General features: G+C 54.2%; 8 protein-coding genes across 8 annotated transcripts; 4 read left to right on the top strand and 4 right to left on the bottom strand.

Annotated features, from left to right (window-relative positions):
* Nucleotides 1-973: 973 nt before the first annotated feature.
* On the top strand, nucleotides 974-1689 carry MAM_02438 (uncharacterized protein; the record flags this gene model as incomplete). Its single annotated transcript, XM_040821237.1, has 4 exons — nucleotides 974-1191; nucleotides 1294-1347; nucleotides 1400-1495; nucleotides 1557-1689. 4 exons carry the CDS (start codon nucleotides 974-976, stop codon nucleotides 1687-1689), a joined length of 501 nt encoding a protein of 166 aa, XP_040680651.1.
* A 959-nt stretch (nucleotides 1690-2648) lies between these two features.
* Nucleotides 2649-5030, top strand: MAM_02437 (PHD finger domain-containing protein; the record flags this gene model as incomplete). Its single annotated transcript, XM_040821236.1, has 1 exon — nucleotides 2649-5030. The coding sequence occupies one exon, from the start codon at nucleotides 2649-2651 to the stop codon at nucleotides 5028-5030; it is 2382 nt and encodes a 793-aa protein (XP_040680650.1).
* A 2604-nt stretch (nucleotides 5031-7634) lies between these two features.
* MAM_02436 (WD40/YVTN repeat-like-containing domain protein) lies at nucleotides 7635-11162 on the top strand (the record flags this gene model as incomplete). The annotated part of the gene is made up of 3 exons (XM_040821235.1): nucleotides 7635-7641; nucleotides 7725-7800; nucleotides 7898-11162. 3 exons carry the CDS (start codon nucleotides 7635-7637, stop codon nucleotides 11160-11162), a joined length of 3348 nt encoding a protein of 1115 aa, XP_040680649.1.
* A 582-nt stretch (nucleotides 11163-11744) lies between these two features.
* Nucleotides 11745-12138, bottom strand: MAM_02435 (dolichol phosphate mannosyltransferase subunit 2; the record flags this gene model as incomplete). The annotated part of the gene is made up of 2 exons (XM_040821234.1): nucleotides 11745-11930; nucleotides 12082-12138. The coding sequence occupies 2 exons, from the start codon at nucleotides 12136-12138 to the stop codon at nucleotides 11745-11747; spliced, it is 243 nt and encodes an 80-aa protein (XP_040680648.1).
* Nucleotides 12139-12988: 850 nt separating this feature from the next.
* On the bottom strand, nucleotides 12989-13648 carry MAM_02434 (uncharacterized protein; the record flags this gene model as incomplete). The annotated part of the gene is made up of 1 exon (XM_040821233.1): nucleotides 12989-13648. One exon carries the CDS (start codon nucleotides 13646-13648, stop codon nucleotides 12989-12991), a length of 660 nt encoding a protein of 219 aa, XP_040680647.1.
* An 839-nt stretch (nucleotides 13649-14487) lies between these two features.
* Nucleotides 14488-15285, bottom strand: MAM_02433 (uncharacterized protein; the record flags this gene model as incomplete). The annotated part of the gene is made up of 1 exon (XM_040821232.1): nucleotides 14488-15285. One exon carries the CDS (start codon nucleotides 15283-15285, stop codon nucleotides 14488-14490), a length of 798 nt encoding a protein of 265 aa, XP_040680646.1.
* A 2821-nt stretch (nucleotides 15286-18106) lies between these two features.
* MAM_02432 (uncharacterized protein) lies at nucleotides 18107-19727 on the top strand (the record flags this gene model as incomplete). The annotated part of the gene is made up of 2 exons (XM_040821231.1): nucleotides 18107-19325; nucleotides 19558-19727. The coding sequence occupies 2 exons, from the start codon at nucleotides 18107-18109 to the stop codon at nucleotides 19725-19727; spliced, it is 1389 nt and encodes a 462-aa protein (XP_040680645.1).
* An 813-nt stretch (nucleotides 19728-20540) lies between these two features.
* MAM_02431 (uncharacterized protein) lies at nucleotides 20541-22530 on the bottom strand (the record flags this gene model as incomplete). The annotated part of the gene is made up of 2 exons (XM_040821230.1): nucleotides 20541-21559; nucleotides 21696-22530. 2 exons carry the CDS (start codon nucleotides 22528-22530, stop codon nucleotides 20541-20543), a joined length of 1854 nt encoding a protein of 617 aa, XP_040680644.1.
* Nucleotides 22531-22951: the final 421 nt, after the last annotated feature.

Genomic DNA, 22951 nt, shown 5'->3' with positions numbered 1-22951 from the left:
ACCACATGGCCGACTCGCGAGTCGCGATGACGAGCTTCCCACGTCCGATAGTTGGCAAGGTGGCTGACTATCATCCAACGGCAGCTTCTCCTCTATTCCTGCTGCTTCGCTGGTCGTTCCCTTTTCTCCAAGGGCGCCGCTGCTTCCTGACCGGGGCTGAAAACCTGCTGAAAATAATAGCTCAGGCGTCCCTGTTCCCGACCAAGTTGAGGCTGCCCACTCATCCTGGCATACGGCATATTGCCCACCGCCGGACCATCGCAGCTGCAGATCTTATCGCAAGCTGTCAGAACTAGAGTCCGTTCTCCACCACCGCACCTTCACCATCTCCGTCTGCCCGGTGTGTCTGACGGTTTGCATGTTTGGGCAAGCCCTGAGGTGCCCGTCGTCTGTCTAGCTGGGCCCTTCTCATGCGGTCATTTGCTTTCAGGGAAAACGAAACGGACGTCAAGCCGCGATCCCTCCAAGTCTATGATCAGCTTCGGCTGACAGCCGAAACTGTCAGCTGGGTCGTGACTATTTTCAGCCCCGTTGGCGAAAACAAAAGCGGCTGTATCCGAAGGGGCCTTGCGCCTTGTGCCGGACAGTGGTGCAATAAGGCATGATAACTCATCTGGGAGGAAGTTGTCACTGTCTAGGCTCTCCGTCTCTTGACGTCAACTTGCCCATGTGCTTCGGGCTGACTTGCAGTCCTATTCGCCCAAACATACCACGGCGACTCCGTCCTGTGATCAAATATCATCGCTATTTTCAGGAAAATAGTTCCAACAAGCGCTACGCAATTCCAAGGGCATCGAGGTATAACTTGATCTGGCCTTGCCTCTGGTTTCGGGAGGGGGAGGCTCAACGCCGCTGAGTTGAGGAAAGATTATCCGCAGTCACTACACAACGCAGGTGGGACGCCTCCTCCGCCTCTCTCTTCAGAAAGAATTGGGACAGCCCCTATCCGCAGTCAATACAAGCCCGAGTGATAATGTCGGAGCATCATACGGCCAGCCCTTCTCTAGGATATACACACTTCAACCAATCACCAGGTATCAGCAGTGACGAAGCTTTGGATCTCCATGGCCCTTTGAAGGTGTCCGGAAATGTCGAATCCGGACATGACATCAACCTAGAAGGAGAGATTACCATCACAGGTCGTATTGACGCCTATGGTCCTCTCACCATGAAAGGCAGTATCAATTGCGGGTACGTACACCATTGAAGGCCTGCCTCAATTGCCGGCCTTGTCGAGACAAAGTCCGGGATGTGCACTATTTGTGATGAATCAAACTGAACAGCTCGCAACAGGAACGAGATAAGAGCTTACGGAAACATCTTGGTCAACGGTGACTTGGTATCGAGGTGAGTGCCGAGCCGGACCATCATAGAACTCCCATATAACAGTCGACCACAGTGATAAGATCAAATGTTATGGCTCACTAAAGGTTTTTGGAACACTGGAGGGCCGTCACCTCGAAATCTATGGAAATCTCCTGATAAAAGGATATTTGTGAGGATGAGCAGTCTCTTTGACAGATTCGATACCGGCAAGTTGCTCACTACCTCATTAGGAAATGCAAGAGCCTTGTGGTGTATGGATCATTATCGTTGATTGGTTCTACATCGACGTACACAATCGAGGAGTCGGAAGAGATCAAAGGCGCGAAAATACTAAGAGAGCAGGAACCTGATTGGGATTTCTAGTGCAGGGCTAGGACTACCTACCCTGCTTGAACGTACTTTTGGGGGTAGATTCTTTCCTGCTTGCTTTTCCTTCTTTCATTCTTTCTCTTTCTCTCTCTCCTTCTTTCTCTTTTTCTCTCTCCTTCTTTCTCTCTTTCTCTCTCTCTCGTTCTCTTTCTCTTTCTCTTTCAAAACCACTTCTTGCTTGTTGTGGCTACACACTTCGGACGACTACTTTTTGCTCCCAACTCAATCCAAGTGGTATAACTGAGCAAACAGCATTTCATCCAAGATCCAGAGGGATGGGATTCTAGGGACGGAGTGTGCAGGTAGGTGTGCAGTACTACCGGAGGCAAGCATATATGCTCTATATGTGAAGTTGAACCCGACTGGGAGTCGGTCACGGACAACCAGACGCCCAGAAACGTGGGTCAGCATCATGTAAACAAAGAATGTATGAGCCAAGCAAGATGGCCTGGTCACGGGCCAAATTAAGCGCAGGTGCACGTACATTCGAATGAGGCGAATCATGCCACCTTGCACCTTGGGACAATGAAAGATGCCGTTCAAGTCCGAGTCCATACTGGACAAGAGAAAAAGAGAAGCACGGCTCACAAGATGGAACAATGGCTTATTGATGACTAATGCGCCAAGATGGCTTGGCACTCGTGTGGGTCGACACCAGCTGCGAGGCGCGGAATCAGGCACGGGATGTCATGGTGGAGACACCCCCCCCCCCCCCCCCCCCTTCGAAACTCCCTAATCGTACCAAGTACCAAGTACCAGCTCTCTGCGGCGGATCGCGCGCATTTGCAAGCTTGCGACACGGTTCCTCAACAAAACCTGCTTCGAGAAGGGCAAATGGCCGCGCAGACCCCGGGGGCATCCATCGCCAACCCATCCCGATAAGCTCTCTCCGGTGATTGCGCTGCTTTTGACGCGCTCGTCCCTTCGAGTTGTCGTCCTCCGAGGGAGGAATCATGGCAGCCGCCGGCACAGACCAAACTGTGGCCAGGGATGTCGAAGGCGCGGCATCACCAAAGGACACAAACTCTGCAAACCGGACAGCCGCAGGCGAAGCAGGTCGATCGGGTCAAGCCATGGAGAATGCTGGCAAGGCACTCGAGCCTCGTGCTGACCCTGATGCGCAGACCACGGTTACCGACTTCCTCGACTTTACAGAGTACCTGCCATCTGACGTGATCCGATCGCTGACGCTCATCGGGAAACTCGACGAGACATACGCCGATGCATCAATCAAGGTGGACGAATTAACGACAACGTGGGGTCAGCTCCCTAGCCTCGCGGTCGAGGACCGGCCCTCACCAGTCAAGCTGCGTGCCGACATATCAGAGAAGCTCAGTCAGGCATTGAGTTCCAGGGTCTTTGCCCATGACGAGGCTGTGAGGATGTCCGAGAATGTTAATCGCCATTATAACAAAGCAAAGGTCCTTCTGGCGAAATTACAAGACATGATGGATCACTATCCGACGGAGGAGCCCAAGAGTCCCGTCGTGCCGAGGTCGCCACACGCGATTCGCGCGAAGCCCACTGGCGGCGAGGATGGCCAGAAGATCCGACGACATAGGATTCCCAAAGTCACCGTTCCGGGAGAGGTGTTTGCGCCTTACGAAATCGAATACGATACCGCCAGCGATGATAGCGACATCAGCACCGATGAGGATTCCGACATGTACGGCACAGGACGGAGGACGCCTGCCACGCCGCGAATCAAGATCATATCGAACAAGATTCACAAGCCAAACAGCCGGCTCGCTCGCCCTGTCAGTTATTCCTCAGCAGCAATGACTGCTGCCGCCGCCGCAAACGCCGCCGCCCTCCTGAACCCCCCGCCCGAGAACGCCGTGATTGGCAGTGCAGATGCCCCATGGCTGCAACTTACCAACTACGAGCTAGCGAAGCTGCGAAAACGGATGAAGAAGAACGCTACTTGGACACCTAGCGAGACAATGGTGGCAAGAGAGCTAAAGGCGCTCGGCCGTGGACCGGACGAGTACAGGGAAGCCAAGAAGAAGGCGGAGGATGAAGGCAAGGAATTCAACCCCAAGGTGCCCACACTTGTCGTGGACGACGAGTCCGGGGCCCAACATCTTCCAGCCGGTGCCATCAGCGCCGACTCGATATGGACCGAGGAAGTCCCCACGAGCAATAGAGGCATGAAGTTAAACGAGGCCAAGAAGCTCAAGAGAGAGGCCCTGGCCAAACTGGCAGCGGAGGAGGCTGAAGAGTCTGCTAGAAAGATGACACACGCAGCCAAGGTCTTCATGGGAAATGAAAAGAGCAAGTCAGAACACTCCAAGGACCCCAAGGAGCCAAAGGGAGGAAGCCAGTCCCAGGAAAAGCCCAGGACCATTTCGTCTCGACCACTTGGCAAGCGTAAAAGAGAAGGCGATTCTGGAACTGAAGCACCAGAATCTGCGGAGACAACACCGCCGAGGCCACAGCCCAAGCGAAGCAAGATGGAAACTCCTGTTCCTCCGCCCCATCATCCTGGTATGAACCAGAACAACGCGCCGCCGGCGGACTTTAGCAGCAATCAAATTCATATTAATAACACCGCCTCTAGCAATAAAAACAACAGCAATAACAACTCGTCACTCCAATCGATGACGCCGGGCACTCTCCCGCAGCCGGAAACGCCCGTTCCTATACCAGTCCCCCCACGGAGCTCTTCTCAATCTGCGATGTCCCGAACTCCCAACTCGACAAGCAGCAACAATGTCACCACGACGTCTATACCTGTAAAACCACCTGCAGAAACTCCCGTTCCCTTGCCACGCACAGACCGACGAAAGTCCATGACGCCGGTCGCGCCACCATCCCGAGAGCCTGCCAGGAGAGAGACTCGGGGAGAGGCCGCGAAGCGAACACAGCACGTCTCTCCTCCCGACGTCCCTCCGTTGCATCCTGCATCCCGCGGCCAAACTCCAGTGGCGACCCGCCCCGGGTCCCGAGGCAAAGCGGCCAGCCAAGAGCCGCCTTCTCTCGCGGCAGATAGACCCCGTCGCTCCAGCACGGCTCGAAACACCCCAATGCCGGAATTCAAACAGCCCGCGAAACGGACCAAGCGCCCCGCCCCTGGAGTTGTTAGTACCACCAACAGCGGCGGGAGCAGCGCCGTCGGCAAGCGCAAGGCGCCGCCCAAGAAGAAGGCTCGCGCGACCAAGAGGGAGAAGGGACAGGCGTTGGAGACGGAGATGGAGGAGGTGGATGAAGAGGGGAACCCAATTGACCCGGCTGAGCCGCGATACTGTATGTGCAATCGGGTCAGTTTTGGAACCATGATTGAATGCGACAATTTTGATGTAAGTCGACCGGACTGCAAGAGATCAATACCCTAGAAAAGAAGGAATACGATGCAAAAAGAAGAGACACAGACATAAAAAAGGAGAACACAGAAAGTTCAATTGGCCACGAAGCTAATGCTCTATGCACAGAATTGTAAACATGAATGGTTCCACCTCGAATGCGTCGGGCTGGAGGACATTCCCGCCCGAACGACCAAGTGGTATTGTCCGGACTGCCGCAAATTGCTGAATATAGGAGAAAAGGGCGAAGTGAGTGCGCGAGGGGTACGAAAGTGATATCATGAATCGGGGGGGGAAGGGAGACTGGCGCTTACGGCATGGAGTTTTCTGTCGCGACCGACCTGGGCGATTTTTTTTGATTGTTTTTTGCTCTTTCTTTTTGTCTTTCAAGGAACAGGATGAGACATGTTGGCGACAACTGATGTTGGTAGTTGGCAGGCCAGAGAGTGAATGGCGGTCCCGTCGTGAGTGAATCGCATGAATATGAGTGCGGTTTTGGTGACTTGGCGATGGTGATGTGATGGTGGATAAAGGTTGCAGATTTGCCCGCAGCTGCGAGACGCACATGAGCGTGTCTCCACACACTCAATCTCCAAGGTACATTCTTATTGTCGTGTGAGAACAGCGGTCAGCTGCACCGAGCCTCTCTTTCTCAGGTCTCTTGATGGCTCGCAGTGTGCAAAACTGTCAATGGCGGTTATTTTTCCCGCTTACCCCCGCCGCGATAACCTGTCCGAGCCAGAGGTCAGGATCAGGACCTTTGTCACCAGCTTCTATGGAGCGTCGAAAGGAAGTTGTGGCCGTGGGTAGGTCAATTCATTACGGATGCACAGGGCCATCCATCGGCAAGGATGGAGGGCATGCTGAGTGCTGTGTCTTGTTTTTATTTTATTTTGCTCCCCGTCGACAAATCTCGCTAGTTTCATGGATTTACAATCCGAGGACCAAGAGTATGAGCTTATGCTGTTTGGCGACGTCAAGCTACAAACCAAGGCAATCGGTTGTTCCGTGGGCTGGACCTGGTGTTTTGACCAAAGAGGCGTCGAAGTTCGCACGTTATCGGGTTTGGCTGCGACTCGCGAGAGTCGGCGGGATACTCTGAGCAGCAGTCTCACGAGCCCTATCACAAGGCGGCTGGCCCGTTGTGCGTCTCTGATGTGACCCGGAGTATCCGTCGTTCGCGGGTGTTGGGTTGCACCTACGCTCCGCATGCTTCTCGGGCAGCGGTTCATGGTTCGTGAGGTAGCTGTGCCTTGCATTTGATGCTGTGCATTGTGCATCGGACATCCCCTGTTTCTCCCGGACAAAACCTCTTCCTGTCCGGACCTCCCAAGCGCCAAGACTCGAGAGCCAAGTCTCCCTGATCATTTCGAATGACCTGGCTACGTGGATTGTGTCATGGCGTAGGAGGCAGCGCTCAGCTGACCTGGAGTCACGGCGAGCAAATCATCATGTGGTGGCGATCCTGCTGGTTGCGGGGAAGGGGGTGTGCCTCCAGAGGTGCGTTGGAAGCAAACACGAGTTGGCCAATAATGTCGGGGCTGGGCGCTCCGGATTAGGATCCGGCACGTTATCGGCGGAGGTAATGACGGCTAGGATGATTCAAGCCTCCAAGGCGGCCGTGAGCTGCGTAGCGTCACCTTGCCATGCTGAGAACAAGTCGTGGAAGGGACATGTTCACTGTTATTAGGAATATAAACTTACGCTAAATTGTTTGATTCAGGAGCCTTGCGCCTTGCGCCTTGGCCGTCGGCCTGCAGACGCTCGCCTTGCTGAGAGTGCTTTCCGACATATCCATTCCATTGTACGGAGTAGTCATCTCTTCATGCTTAGCGGACCTTCTTTGCAGCTGCAAGACCACGGGGACACAATGGACTCGGCGTGTCGCACCACAGTAGACTTCCTCGTCCCCGTTGCTCGGAACCTGCTCATCCGCCAACAGAGCCTGAGCTTACTCACGGGGTTTGGTTTTGTTCCAACATGACTTGACCCAAAGCACTGGGTGAGTCCCGCGACCGACAGCTGGCTCCACTCTTCACGCTTGTTGTCAACGCTCATGGCTCCCTCAGCTGGGCTTAGGGTCCCGGACCTGGACGCCAGAGATGGCTGGCTGTAACGCAGGCGTGCCTTGCTGCTGCCCACGTTCGTTCCCTCGTCTCGCCGCACGGCGCTGGATGGAGGCCGTTTCGTTGGTGTCTAGGTGACTCGCTCGCCGTCAGCCGGAGCTTCTCCTCTGCGCCCATCAATCTTCTCCTCCTCGTACTCACATCCAAAGCTACCATATTGACGACGACCTCGACGACGACCATCTCCGTCCTTTCATTTTCACGTGGCTCAAGGCTCTTTCTTTGAGTAACTTCTCTTTTTGTCCGTAGACGATTCCTTTCTGTCATATCAACCGACCGTGGCTGGGCCGCGACTCCCTCCATCACTGACCACAACCACCCCTCCATACCCCTCCATCGTTGCATCTGGACATCTCGACGCGACTTTTGGTCATCATCAAACTGCTATTGAAACGCGGTGCAGATTCCAATACGCTGGCTTTCTCAGGGCGCGACTCCTTGGTCATTCTTGCCGTTTGGCCTTCTCGCGGCGCGGGAGGCTGTTTCGTGTTCTGGGGCCAACACCGGCCGAATGCCAAGTAAGTCCGCCGTGGTCCTCCCATAAACCGGAGCGGCTTAGGCACGCAAAACGAAGCAGTAGCTGACCGGCATCTCGCCAAAGGCAAGAATAAGAAACATGCCAAAGAAAGTGGTGGAATATCTGCGGCGGTGACCAAGCAGGCTGCTGGCAAGCTCTCGTGGGTCGCCCCTTCCCCATCGTCGCAGGACGCTCCTTCCTCGCGACACGTCATCCGAGTTGTCTGGCTGACTATTGCATCCCGTCACCACCAACAGCAGCAATAATCGTAATTACCTAATTGAGGGTGGCGGCACCACCGCTTCCAACAAGAGTACGGCTTCCGACACTTCGACCCCCCCTGCCAATACACCGGAGATCAAGCCCTCGACTTCGCCCGATGATGGAAACCCTATCGTTGCGTCGCCGATGCTTGACGCTTTTTCTACCGTCTCAACTTCCCCGAATACTGCTCCCATCATGACAACAGAGTGGGCCAAGTCCATCATGGCTGGTTCTCCTGGCAACTTGATCAACCTTAGCAGCGAATCCCCGCCAACTCAGCCTTCTTCTTATGAAGAAGCCGCCAGGCTGCACAACGGCTGGGCTGCCGGCCAGCGTCCTCTAATGAGTCCATCTCCAGCATCGCCTTCCCCGCCAAATCATGCTCGGCGACCCCTTAGCCTTCAGTCGGACGCTCACTATCACATCGCCGGCACCCCCCCACGATCGAGTGCCGCATATCGACGAAGCTCGCTGTACTCGCAGTTGAACACTACGCAGACCGCAAGTCCGCATCCACCCCTGCCTCATCAAGCCCAGCCACATTTTTACGGCGCTCAGGACTTGGACCTGGCCGTTACTTCACAATCCAGCATGAAAGCTGGTGATGGGGGACTATTTTTCGGGTTTGATACGCTGCCGCCCGGGCCAGGAACGTCGGCTCAGACGCAAAAGGTGGTCTTGGCGGGCTATCAAGGTGGCCTGCAGGTCTATGCCGTAAACAAAAGGGGGGTTGAGTTGGTTGCGAGTTTGAAAGGGTTGCGCGGTGGAGTGCATCATGCCAAAATCCTTCCATGGACTGTCACTGGCCAAAACTCGCCCTCGTTTCCGCTTGTAGCAGTGGTTGTACACGGACCGGTACTCCCTACGCGGCTGACGGATGTGGGTGGTCAACGGGAGACTGTGTCTCGTCAGACACCGGACTACAACGCAAGCCCTCGTCCAGCAGGCCATGCTCCGTCGGAGGGTCAGTCGGCACGAGCAGCGCCAACTATTCAGTTCTACCAAACTGCGGTGGAAGTCTACTCTCTCAGTACAAACAGACTTGTTGATGTCCTTCTTCAGACACAGAGAGTACCCATCAACACAGAGGTCTCGCTATCCAGTCCTCTGTTCCAGCCTCCTTCACCCAGTGGGGCCCTCGATATCAAAGCGGATGACGGCAACATTGCCGTGTGTTCCGGTATTACAGGCGAATGTTGGATATATAGGCAATTGCTTGAGCTACAGAATGGCCACATGTTTGCCTGTGCTGGAAAGTTGTGGACCACGATTCAACAAAGCCAGCGGGCAGAAGTCGCGGAAGAGGCCGGAACAAATGGTTCCTCCTCTTCTCCCCGGCGATCCAGCCCGCAAACGCCAATTTTTGCAATGAACGGAAGGTGGATAGCCTATTGCCCGTCGACCCCTTCATCGCAGGCCTCCCTCAGAGCGCACTTACCCGTGCCTACGCTGGGTCGTGCTCCCGGAGTTTTGTCCATGGCACCGCCTCACCTCCCAGCCCTTTCCTCAGCTGTTGATCTACCCATTTCAGACGGCATGATGAACAAATTTATGCGGGAAACCACGCAGGAGCTGATTTCGGGGATGAAATGGGTCGGGCAGCAAAGCCTCCAGGCTTGGAATTCGTATTGGAGCCAGCCACCCACCTCCCAACAACAACATCAACACTCTAGATCATCTCCAGCGCAGTGGACGGGATCGCGTGCGCAACAAGCAGATCCGTCACAGTTCCCACCTACTCATGGAACGTCAACCCTAGCCACAGTAAAAGAGCCGGGGCTCGTTTCTATTGTGGATTTGGAAAAGCTCCCGTCCCATGCAGCAGTTCATCCTCTTAGCACGTTTGCGACTCCGCTCGGTTGTAGCTTTGTGTCATTCTCACCTTCGGCGTTGGCTCTTTTCACTGCCAGCACCAAAGGCGACGTCCAGACAGTCTGGGATCTCTTGCGTATTCAACATACAAACTCCTCACCGCTGCAGACAACCTTGGCGCATCACGAGACTATTGGGCCTCAAGTTCGACAAATCGCGCAGTTCTCACGGATGACGGTGGCTAGGATTGTGGAGGTCGCCTGGTCTGAGCCACACGGCGACCGGTTAGCTATGGTTACGGAGAGGGGAACAATCCATTTACTGGACATGCCGTTTAGTTCTTTCATGTGGCCACCCCCAAGACGCCGTAGAATCGCCCGGAAAGGTGGTCCCGAGGCCTCCGAGGGATCGAGCTCAGCTGTCTCGATGGCCTCGGGTGCACTTGGAGCAGCGTACCAAGCGGCAAAGCCATTTGTCTCACGCTCGCGCCGTGGAAGCAGCAACACTGTTTCGCCGTCTCCGGGAAACATGCTCAGGGATTCTGCGGCCCAGGGTGGCCGAGTGATTGCAGCTAGCATTAGCCACTCTCTGGGAAAGACGGGAACAGCCATCAACCAGCTTCGTCACACTGGAGAGAATCGAGTTTCTCTGCCACCAAGCGCCGTTCTACCGTCACCTGCCTGTGTTTCGTGGTTGAGGAATCGACGGTCCCAGTCATTGTTCTCGATTGCGGGTGGCCTGGTGCGGGTGTTTCCGTGCAGCACAAGAACATCTTCATCCGCCCCGGGAAAGAAAATATCTCGGGCAAACAAGTATAAAGACATCAGGGTCCCGCTTCTTCCAAACGACATTGTTGCACCAGTTGTTCGCCAGATGCTTGAGCTGGGAGACGCCGAGGAGTATTTGGAGCTCTCAGAAGCCGAAATGGATGCAGGGAACACAATGACGCTCAAAGCTCCCCATGTCGCGGCCGCCACTCAATATGGCATGGACGCTGCGATTCCACAAGCGGAGATAGAATCAAGCGCGCCGTATCAGCCTTTCCATACCGACCGGCGGGTCGCCCTTTGCGAATACGGGCGAAGAGATTCCGTTTCTGTTCTTTTGGCAAGTGTGAGTTTGGATGACGAGGTCAATACGAAGAAGAACAAGCAGAATTCGGACGCGACCAAGGGCCAGACGTCTGCATGGGCATTTGGACAAGACATTCCTTTTGTGAGGGTGGACTTGGGACTTGCACCGACAAGTGACGATGGTTACGTGGGACCGGATGATCACATGGCCTTGCCGCCGTCCGCAATGGAAAGAATTATGCAGTATGACGGCTCAGAGTCTATCGTGGTGACGACGAGACGGCGACGCGGTGCTCGCCAAGGCGAGGGCGACGAGGATGGGTTCTTTGAAGACGACTGCGAGGTCCTTGATTTTGCGGACCAGAGAGTCTAAGTGTTTGCGGGGTGGTGTCTGCGTTGAGACGAGAGGAGGAGGAATGCTTGGGCCGGGCACTCGGCATATTAGACGACGGAGCGAGGGGGTGCCAATGGTTGCCTCGCTCGAATTGTGGCAATCACGCATATCGTTGGATTATTTGGAGTTTTGCTTGTCTGTTCCTGCTTCTGTCTTGGCTGGACTGGTTCGAGTCGTTGCTCCATTCGCTTCGTTGCTGTTTAGCGTCCTGATGGCTCTTGCGAGCAACCCGTAAATCAAGAAAATAAAATACAGATGACCTTTGGAACTGGCTTTGATTGGCATTAATTTCTTGTACATGATTATTGCGACAATAGAGTGTTGTATTACTTTTATTTTTATTTCATTTTACCTCGTCTCACTTGTCTGATGTTGGCGGCGCAAACCAAATTATCAACGAGTCATTCATTGCCTCTCGGAACGACAAAGTCGGGGTTGTATAGGCGGAGAGAGAATGTTCCTGAGTATTTTTTCTCTCCCTCCCCCGCCGCTCAGCAGGGCACCTGTGCCGGGGGTCATGGCGATGGGCAGGCGGGCCGAGCAAGGAGTTGCACGGAATTCTCAGTTCTTCTTCTTCGCGGCGGCCTTGGCCTTTGCAGCCTTCTTCCGGTTACTTCTAATCATGACCAGGCCCAAGAAGGACCCTACGACTGCGGAGCCGAGGAGGATGAGGATGACGGGGATGCGGATCGCCCACTTGCGGTGGAGGAAGAAGTCCTGGAGAGGGTGGTCCTTGTCGACAAAGGGCTGTTTGCGGGAGAGGAGGATTAGCCGGCGTGTGCTGCGGCGGGCCGATGGAACACGGGGAACTTTTCTTCTTTTGCTCTTCTTTTCTCTTTCCTCTTTCTTGTCGGGGGAGGGGAGGGAGTGGTGTTTTCCGCGAACGCGGGAGACGAACCATGACAAGAGTCCATATTGTGTAGTAGAGGAATATGACGGACGAAGCCACGAGCATGGCGAGGCCGACGAGTTTGTCGATCTGGGCTTGTTAGCGGCGCATTGAGGGGGGCGGGTCGTGAGGCGCGACCGTGCGGGCGGGAGGTACCATTGTTGAGACGCCGGGCGAGACGACAGGACTCGGTGATGGTGAGGAGCGTGCGCGTCGTGGAGGTGGTAGATGGAGGTGGTGAGCGTTGATGGAGGACGCGATGTCGTTTGCGGGAGCTTGGACGAGATGTGGCGGGTTTGAGCTCGGGTGGGGGGGGCGCGAGTCGCGTGGGCCAATGGGAGGTGGCTTCCCGCCGACTCCCTTGCCTTGCTAATTCTTGTGGCATCTCGGCCTAGACGGTGGACGACTTGAATTTTTTATTTGATTTTTCCGCTGTATCCATCCATGGCGTGCCAGTGGCGGATGCGTGGAGGAGTCCAAGATAGATGGGCGCGGACGACGCCATCACCTCTGACACTGGGCGCAGTGCTCCCCTTTGGGTTTGAGAGCGAGCATCGAGGAAAGGGGACGACTGGAAGGGAGAAAGGGGCCCAGGGTTAATTGACGTGCCTGGCAACGAGCAACGGAGCAGACGTGGATGGTGGTCACTGATGGTGATGCTGTGGCCAGCTCGGAACCAAGGGTCCAGCTCATTGTTTCATCATTTGCTCTGGCGTGAAATTCAAAGGGAAATCGGCAATTTGAGCCGACACCCCCGGCATTGCGGCGCCGCTTGAGACTCGACAGTACAGGATGCTCCGGTATCATACATACGTGAACATGAGTCTGTGCTCCAAGCTCTCATGCAAATGACCAGCCCTTGGACACACGTAGCACTTTCCAGCCCGGATACGACTGCCTGGGGCTTCTTCTCAACCTAATCTTCCGAGAAGAAAATTCCATCCCGATACGTGGCCTTCATCCTACCCTGCTCGCACGTAGATCTGTAGCCTCCGTGGCCTTGCCTGGCCGGCTTGGCCGCCCCAGGCCCCGAGGGCGACTGGCCTGGCTTTGCGTCAGGCGGGAGAGGTCCCTCCTCCTCGGCCATGTCCTCCAGGCACCCCCGGACCATGGACGTGACGACGTCCTGTGTAGTGCCTCTGCTGGGGTCCAGCTTAGGCTGCATCTCTTTGCGGCATTGCATGGCGTATTTGTGGCAGAGATGTTTCGAGAGGCCAAGGCCGCAGCACAAGCCAGCTTCTGTTGCTGGGTCCCTGTTCCGAAAGCATTTTTCGAATTCTACTTTAAAGTACTCAAGTTGGAACTTGTCGAATCCCCCCTGCCGAAGTCGGGACACGGCTTCCACGTGTAGTTCCTTGCATCCATCCTTGGCCCGGGCCTGGCAGTAGAACCATGGTATGCCCACGTCCAAGCAGGCGTTGTCAAAGGAGGCATCGATACGTCCCTCATAATCCTCTGCACTGTTGCCACCATCAGCGCGCCTCTCTTGCTGAGAAAGGGAAAGGGCCGGGCCGGCGGAGGCCAGTCCCGTGAAGGCGGCGGCGGCGGCGGCGGCGACAAGTGCGAGACCCTTCATGATGACGATTGAATATTGAAAGGGTGATGAAAAGAACCCAAGGCGGACTCGGTCGGCTTGGACGATAAATGTGTCAAGGAGGTAGGATTCTCGCTTGCAGTGATGGACAGACCAAAGGAGGATGAGAAGACTCTGGCCGAGGGGCCTCAAGATGAGGGAATCGCAGCAGCTTTTTATCTTCAGAGCCTGCCTGGCCCGGCGGCCGGTCAAGGTCTCCCCGGATGTTGCCGTTGCTCCAGCATTCAAAACTCTAAACCAGTGTCGTGTCGTGTCCAAGGCCCTGCTCGCCTCGGCATCCTGGTTGTTGTGACCAAGGCTGTGTGCAAGTCTGACCAGGGCTCGGGAATGGTCGTGGCCAAGTCATTCTCATCATCGGCCCTGGGCCATTTCGACGAGGTCCTTGGTTTGCTCTGGGGAGCCTGGGCCAAAAGGCCTGGATGTATAACGTACAACATGCAGGAGCCACATGGTACCCTGGTATCCTGGCGTCTATTCATGCAAGGGGCTTCACGAGAACAACTTGATTTGCCGTGTGACAAAAGATGTAAAGGGCAGGCAAGGCAGGCTATTGAGCTCAGCTTGTTGGAAAAGGCGAGTAGTCACGTGTGGACAGGGATTGTGGACAACTAACTTATACAATGGCTGGAAGCGTGTTCATACTGAGAGCATCCCCCGGCCTGAGTGTTGGGGGTTGAGCAATCGACAACTATTGAAGATGTAGATACACCTTGCACTATTCTGGCACAGCTACCCCGAGGTACACCAAGTGACGACGGGTCACCGCACACTCGTAGCGTTTTTCAGTCCGGGATCCAATTTCCTCGGGGTTCCTTCTCGTCTTAAAACTCCGGGAAGACAATGTCACTCTGCTCCATGGTGGCCTTCATACCATCCTCCAAGCACGCCCTGGCTGTCTGACGGCAGCCTCGAGACTCGCCGTTGGGACCGGACTGGCGCCGTGCCCAACGCTTGCAGGGACCGATCAAGTCGACGCACTTGTCCAAGGGGAACAGGCCACGGCACAGCTGCTGATCGCTCTCGGAAACGCAGTCTCCGCGGTCCTGCTGGGCCGGCTTGTCCGCCCCGGGCCCCGAGGACGGCTGCTCGACCGGCTCCCCGGCGCTCTCTGCGGCAGGCGTGGGAGGCTGCTCCTTGGCCTTGTCCTTCAGGCACCTCCGGACCATGGACGTGACGATGCCCTGCGTAGTGCCCTTGCTGGGGTCCAGCTTGGCCTGCTTCTCCTGGCGGCATTCTCTGGCGTACTTCTTGCAGGATTCTTCCGAGAGGTCAAGGCCGTGGCATAAGCCAGCCTCTGTGGCTGGGTCTCTCAGCTTGAAGCAAGTCTCCACCTCGTTTTTGAACCTGTTGAAGTCGGCCCTGGTGAGGCGGTTTTCCCGAGCCTTAGAGTAGGCGTCGCTGAATATTCCTTCGCACTCTTTGGTGACATGGGCTTCGCAGTAGGCATGCGACATGCCCAAGTGCTTGCAGGTAGAGCCCCAGACCACGTAAACACTGTTCTGCGCCCTCTGTGCAGCGTCGCCGTCGCCGTCAGCGCGCTTCTCTTGCTGAGAAGGGGCCGGGCCGGCGAAGGCCTGTGCTGCGAAGGCGGCGGCGGCGACAAGTGCGAGACCCTTCATGTCGAGGATTTTGAAAAAGAAAAAGGTGTGTCGGCTTGGACAATAAATGTGTCAGGCAAAAGAGGTGGACGGCTAGATTCTAGCTTGTAGCGGAAGGATGAGGAAGACACTGGCCAAGGGGGCCGTAAGACGAGGGAGCTGCAGCAGCTTTTATCTTTTTTTTTCTCTCTCCTCCCGGTGACGAAGCCTTTCTTTCTTTTCTTTTACCGCGAACAATTACGCTGGAGCTTGTACGTAAGGAATATTACGTCAATTAGTTGCATTTCTTGCCTGCATTAACGCGGATGCTGCCCTGCCTAGACTACCCGACTTCGAGGCTGGCGGCTTGAAGCGAGTCTCGTACCACTTTGCCGCCGTAGGCCTCCTTTTCGATCTTGGCGTGTGCGAAGAAAGAGGTCGGAACTGGAATCCTTCTGATCATGCAAGGTTTTCGCACAATTGTTGCGTGCGCTGCTCGGATATTGACGCCAAAGTCTCATGGCCGAGCCCTATATTATTGCAGTCCTCTGCTCAGCCTCTAATTCTTAGTCACAGTATTTACAAGTCGAGTCATTCGTACGTGTTGGGGGTGTCCTACTTGATATTGGGGCTCAAGTCTTATAGTCGAGCTCGATATTGCCGGGAGTCTTCGGCCCAGTCCCCAATTGTTGGTCGAGGCGTATTCAAGTCGAGTCATGCATTCATTCTTAGTGCAAACCCTTTCTTGGACCTTCACGCAACGTCTTTTGACCAAGCCATGTGCTACTAGAGACTTCCGCCCCAACGAGTTAGTTGAAGTCTTAGTCGAGTCATGCATGTGTTGGGGAGCCTTTGTTTTGCTTCAACTTCCGCGAAAACTCCTTGACACAAAAAAGCCGGCTATGTTATCGAAGGAGCAGGGCATTATGTTGCGTCGTGTTGTCGTTGCCCCAGCGTCCAAATTTCAAACCCTCGTCATATGATAAATCCGAGGCCCTGCTCGCCACAGCTTCCTCGTTGTTGTGACAAGGGCTGTGTGCAAGTGAAAACGGAACTCGGAATAGTCATGGACTCATGGTGAGCTCGTTATAGTCATCGACTCTGGGGCATTGGAGGTTCTCGGTCTGCTCCGGGGAGACCTGGCCCCAGGGCCTGCCTAGATATGGATAATACATGTACAATACGCAGGAGGAATATACTGTCCTGGCATCCCGGGACATCCGGGGCGCCTCGCACAATGCCCCTTTGTCGTGCTCGAGTGTCGCGTGACCATTGTTGGCCTGGCTCTGCCTTGGGAGGCGTATTTGGACGCTAGTCGACAGGGAGCAAGGGGCAGCAGCGCTTGGCGGGGAAACTAGATCCTGATATAAGGTTATAAATTGGGAATTGCTACACGGGCATGACACTTTGGCTACACGGGCATGACTCTTACACGGGCATGACTTTTACCACTTCTGATTGGTCGCATTGTCTCTGTTAACGACGCTGGATTCTGCCACCTCAGCCGCAAGTACCTGGGCCATTTTAACCTTGCTTCTGTGTAAATTACTTCATTTCGGCTAAGCTACTACGCAGCAACCCAGTGGTCGCGCAGTCGGGGCGACCCCCTCGAGCTTGCTTTCTTCATTTTCGTAGCTTTTAATAAACCATAATACGGCACCCTATGCTGTAGAGATAGCGACCAATTCTTTCACTACAATCTTGTTCTCTTCTCAAGACGTCAATGTCTTTGCCTCGCACACCTCCTCGCAGGTCGCGGAGCCCTAGTCCCAGTGATCAATCACAAAGAGGAAAGCGACACAAATCCAGTCGGCGACGCAGATCTAGTCCTTCCACAGTTGAAGACCGACCACAATCCGCGAGTAGCTCTGCTACGAGTATCGGTCAGTTCTACGGCCTCGGGGACGAAAATGCACTCGATAACCTGTTCGCCTCTTTCCCGCAAACACTTTCAAGTCTCCCACACCCCCATGGTTCACAGGGCCGCCATGAGCCTGCATGGGGCCTTCGATCTGACTATGAGATATATCTTCAAAATGACTTCTTCCGTGGAAAAAGATGGAGCCAGCGAGTCAGAGCGCTTATACCAGGCCCAGAATTTGATCCATTCGCCTCTGAACCTCCCGAATCACCCCCATCCGCCCAGCATCTCCCAACAAGGACAAGAGCCGAGTTCGAGTCCGCAATGCGCATAGTACGAGAGGTTACCGGCGAAGGTCGAAGGCTAACTGTAGACCTTGCTCGATCATACGAACGTGTACAAGCTTGGCGAGAGAGATGGGGATGGTCACCATTAAGTTTCGAAGCATATGACTCTCCTCCACCGTACTCTCCACCTCGTAGGTCACCCACACAACCTCCTCGAATATCACCGACGCCCGAAAATATTAGTTCCTCGCCTATGCGACAGTCTCTATCTCCCGCCCCGGAGCCAATTCCGAACCCAATAATCCCTGGCGACCCAGCGCCCTCGGCCGAAGTTCTTTTTAAAACAACCAACGCATTTGCAAAGGAGAACGGATTTGGTATTATTCGGCGGAATAAATATTCCTATAAGGGACGGTTGATTAGGTACTCCATTCAATGCGACCGGTTTGGACAATCTCGGGCCTCGGGGGGTTCTGGTCTTCGAACCCGAAGGTCTCGGAAGTGTGATTGCAAATGGATGATAATTGCTGAAGCCCTAGAGGAAGGCAAGTGGCTTCTTCGACAACATAGAGACCCGAAACATCACCAGCATAACCATGAACGGAGTATTACGCCATCTGCGCATGTTTCCCACCGCCGCCTTACTACACCAGTTAAAGCAACCATCGAGTCAGCAAGCCGTCGCGCGGGTATTCGAGCCAGTGATGTAGCTGCTATGGTTGAGGAGCAATTCCCCGATACAACACTCCTGCGGAAGGATATCTATAATGCCCGTTCGTTCATTAACCGAGAGAAGCTAAATGGCTATACACCTACTGCGGCATTGATCAAACTCTTTGATGAGAAGAAGATCCCATACATCGCGAAATGGGCCGATGATGATCCAGATAGACTGCTTGGTCTTGTCTGGACCTTTCCGTACTGTCTACAGATGTGGAAGCGCTTCCCCGAGGTTATTAGCTTTGATAACACATATAACACTAATCGCTTCAAGCTTCCTTTATTCCAGGCTACTGGCCAAACCTGTCTTGGAACTGTGTTCAATGCTGCATTTGGCTTAATAGATAACGAGAGGAGGGAGGGGTTCCAATTCCTTGCAGAGAGTGTTCGCAAGCTCATTACAAAACACTCACTCAGGGAACCAGATGTCATCATCACAGACTTCGACAAGGCTATGAAAGCTGCCGTTAATGATCAGTTTCCAAATGCACAGCAACAGCTTTGTATTCATCATATCCTTTCAAACGTTTTGCTTAAATCGAAGACTAGGTGGACGGGCCAACGTGAGGACAGTACTACTAGCCCTAGCGCTAGTGACAGTGAAGACATTCCCTCACAGGCGGATGGCGGGTTGAGCACTACAGATAAGCATCTGATCGAAGATCGGTCGAGTAGTGATAAGATTCCTCATACTTACCAAGGCGTTGTTTTAATGTGGAAAAAGGTTCTCTATGCCGAGACTGAGGAAGCGTTTGAGCAGGCATGGAGAGATCTTTGTAAAGAGTTCGACGACCAACGAGCGATCTTACAATACCTCTACTCGACTTATATGCCTGTTAGTGCTCAATGGGCACGTTGCTTTATCCGTCGTTATCGTAACTTCGGAATCCGAGTTACGTCCGGCACAGAAGCAAGCAACAATAATATCAAAAGCTATCTATTAAATGGCATGAGCCACCTCTACCGACTCGTCGAGGCAATGCAGGATATGATACATGACCAAGAACGTGCCTTTAAGGATGCCTGTGGACAGGATGATGTCCTGACTGCTCCACAATACCTAGGTTCGATGGGAAACTATCTTGGTGAACTACGAACAACCATGTCATCGAAAGGACTTGGGTTAATCAACAAGCAATACTGTATTGCTCGCAAATTTCTGCCGACGGGGAAGAATCCCTTCCCCGACTCTATTGGACTTTGCGACGACGACTGTACGGTCTCTATTGAGCTGGGAATCCCATGCTATCATAAAGTCTACGCAAAGCTAGATTCTGACACACGTTTCACTAAATGGGAGGTCCACCCACGCTGGCGACTACGGGAATCGGCATCTCAAGATCCATACCGACGAATTCTTGACCCGAAAGTTGCCACTGCACTACGTGGAAGGCCAAAGAATACAGCGCAGGTTATCCCAGAAAGCCTAGCTATTACATCAAGTAGCCGATCTGATAATCAACCAAGTGGGCGACGAGGTCGACCGCCAGGAAGTCTCAATAAGCCAACTCTTGCTAGGAGAGTGCATAAAGCTACTCGAGAAACCATCACACAAACTGGTGGCCAAATTGGCATCTCAGCCCAGCAAGGGCCAGGTAGACCTTCTAAAGTCCTAAATGCTGGGAATACGACAGGCGTGCGGTACAGTGGACGGAGGACGCAACGAAACATTCGCAGGACAAGGAGTCAATGGGAACTGGCTAAGAGTGATGACGAAGATCCAGATTGTATCGTTGTGAGGCAATAAATTAAGTAGACCACATCACGTCTTTTGCCAGTATTTGACAGTTACTGGCTAACAGTACAAGGACGGTAGTTTAATCCGAAATGCAGGCTTGCAAGATAGCAGAAGACCAATCGCGCCCACAACGATAAGTGACACTGCAATTCATGGTGATGTAGGAGCTTGTTAGTGAAGTTGGCTACACCGCCTTTCCGAGGAAGTATCTGTGGGGCCAAGAAAGTATGCGACCAATCAGAAGTGGTAAAAGTCATGCCCGTGTAAGAGTCATGCCCGTGTAGCCAAAGTGTCATGCCCGTGTAGCAATTCCCTATAAATTATCCCGGCGTCGGTTCACGTCACGAGATCCACGAGTCTGAAACACTCCAGGCGGGAGGGCGGAAGTAGGCCGTCCGGGGGAAAATGGAGCGACAAAGCGTCAGTCATGACTCTGATGACGGGGCTTCCATCGGTCCAGTCTGTATTTCGACTTCTCGGAAAATACATGTCTGTTCCGTTGCGTTCCGTTGCGTTCCGTTGTGTTCCCGAGAGCGGCCAAGAGGCTTCTCTCAAAGAGATGGAAGAATAACACGACCATCTGATGACAATTCTCCCCCAACACATGTCCATCTGTTGCTCCGGTGTGAGGTCTCTGGTGTCCGGTGGAAAGAAGGTATTTGGTTATCTTCTGCTTCACCCCCTCCTCCTATTATTTGAATAATGACGGCCACAACCTCACGTACGAGACAACAGAGTAACCCAGGAGCCCACATACGAACACACCTAGGAAAATAACACTCAACAACGGGTCCCGAAACATGCCTACCAAGAATAATGCCAGCATGATAGTATATATGGCAAACCCAGCAAACGTCCACCACTTCCTAGTCCTGAGAAACTGCAAACGGCCCGTCTTGGTCCTCCATGGACCATGAGAGCTGACATGTGTCCACCAGATGACGCCCAGTGACACAGCGGCCACGCCGCTGATGATGAGCATGAGGCCAAGCATATCAAACAACAAAAACTTGAGGTCCTTGAAACGGGTAGTCATGCTGAGACACCCGACTGCCAGCGAGGCCGGCAAGAAAGTGGCCGCGAGAATGGTCAGCCGTGTCGCATTCTGGCTAGCCTTGGCGTCGACATGGACTTTGTACAGTCCGTGACGTTGCTGCTCGGAGCTGGAGACCTGTGTCGACTGCTTCATCAGCTCCTCGAAGCTCACGGTGATGTCCAGGGCCACACACTTCCAGCTGCTCGGCGTCACGCCCGGCTGGTCGCTGGCGGATGCCTGACCTGCTCCTGCTCCAAGTTCCCACTGCAAGTGGCGGATCATGTAGCTGGCAGAGTCGGCCAAGCCGTGGCAAATGTTGACCAAGACTTCGTTGTTGGCCACGATGATCTTTTGCCATTCCGTGACCGACCTGATGAGCTCGAGCGTGGCATCATCATGCATCTTTGTGTCATCTTCTGTTCTGTGCGCGAGCTTGAGCCGTGCAGACTTGATCTCTGCAATCTTGTGGTGTGTCCAGTCAAGCCCGGCGTTTATAAATGAGAGCAGCAGTAGTTTGGTGAAGGAAGTCGGAGAACCGTCGAGAAACCTGAGCGTGGGGTTTATCTGCCCATGCGCATCAGGTCTTTGCCCGTACGCGTCAGAAACAAAGTAGTTCCACTTGCGCAAGTTGGCATGCTTCCCCTTTGCGTTCCGCAGATACGACTGGCACAAAACTTGGCACGAGTCAGCCGGTCCTCTATCCGATGTGATGCCATGGGAGGGGAATCGCGGGGCAATATATATCATATATCATATATCATCATCATCATCATCATCATCATCACCACCACCACCGTCATGTCGACTTACCGACTAGCCCATCTTCCCCCATCTCCATACACTGTATGTGAGCTTGGAACTTGCGCAACCGATATGCCGGGCTGTACGGGAAAGACTCTTGTGGCAGGGATTCTTCGACCTGGAAAAGCTCCATGATGAACGGCACGCGGGCACCATGCCACGAGGCGCGAAGCCTCATGGGGTTGTTTATGGCTCGAAAGTCCGCTGCCGAGCCGAGAGCTTGCGGCGCCCTTTGCACGTCATGCCCGAGCATCCGCCCGATATTTTCATAAAGCTTTTGTCCCGCCAGTGCCTTCTCGTTGCGCGGAGGCACGCTCCAAAAGATTCGTGCGCTCTTTGGTTCTATCGGACCGAGCCCGGCTAGGACGCCTTCGACTTGTGCTTCGTAGTAGCATTCTGCGATGCAACGGGGTGGCGACTCGCCGTTCAACGCCATGTCGACGACTCTCAGGGAATATCCATCATCACCATCGTCGCCGGTGGCTTCCTTTTCAACGTCCGCAGGAGTGTCGAGCAGTCTCCGGGAATACTCGTCATCGTCTCCGACGCTGCTTGTTCCAACAAGACCAGAAACTTGTCTCCGATACAGCCGTGAACTTGGAGGGCTGATCTGGCCCGGTGACAAAGTGCTGTTTGCCGTGCTGCTATGTCTGGACAAGGCCCTCCGTGTGGGTGTAGATGAAGATGGAAGTGCCGCAGAGCTCCCGTCAGTGGTTGATCTGGCGGTGTCAGGTTGCTTCTGCCGTGCTTCTTGCGACGCCGCGGATGAAGTCCTAGGTATTTGTGAAGCCCGCGTTCCTTCCGGCACTTCATTCTCAGCTTGAACCAGGGTCTCGGCGCTCATGTCGGCCCTTGCCAGTTGTTCTAAATTGTTGGCAGGGCTTTGTTGGACAAGTGTCACATGACTCTCGCCTCGAGGCCCTGAGACGGCCCGCGTGCCATGTTGAGGGCGAGCAGCACCAGACGATGACAGGGATGCTTGGCCTTCAAGATCGACACTTGGCCATGTGTTTGACTTATTCATCCTTGCGGCTGTTTCTTCAGACACTCGGGTTCATCTATACTTTCAATGTCACCGAGGGCTTCAGTCTCAAGCAGGGATGGATTCGACGATGTCGACCGGGCTTGCGAAACGGAGCATGGAAAAAACAAACCGGAACGCGGCAGGCTCTCCCCATCTTTATAAGAAAAAACCGAAGACTTGTGTGTTCGCTGACCTGTCACGTATAGAGTGTTGGCCGCGGGCTACAATTTGTCACGATGCT

Source organism: Metarhizium album (genome assembly GCF_000804445.1).
Source record: "Metarhizium album ARSEF 1941 chromosome Unknown scaffold_4, whole genome shotgun sequence".
Lineage (NCBI taxonomy): Eukaryota > Fungi > Ascomycota > Sordariomycetes > Hypocreales > Clavicipitaceae > Metarhizium > Metarhizium album.
This window is presented reverse-complemented; position numbering and strand designations above follow the sequence as displayed.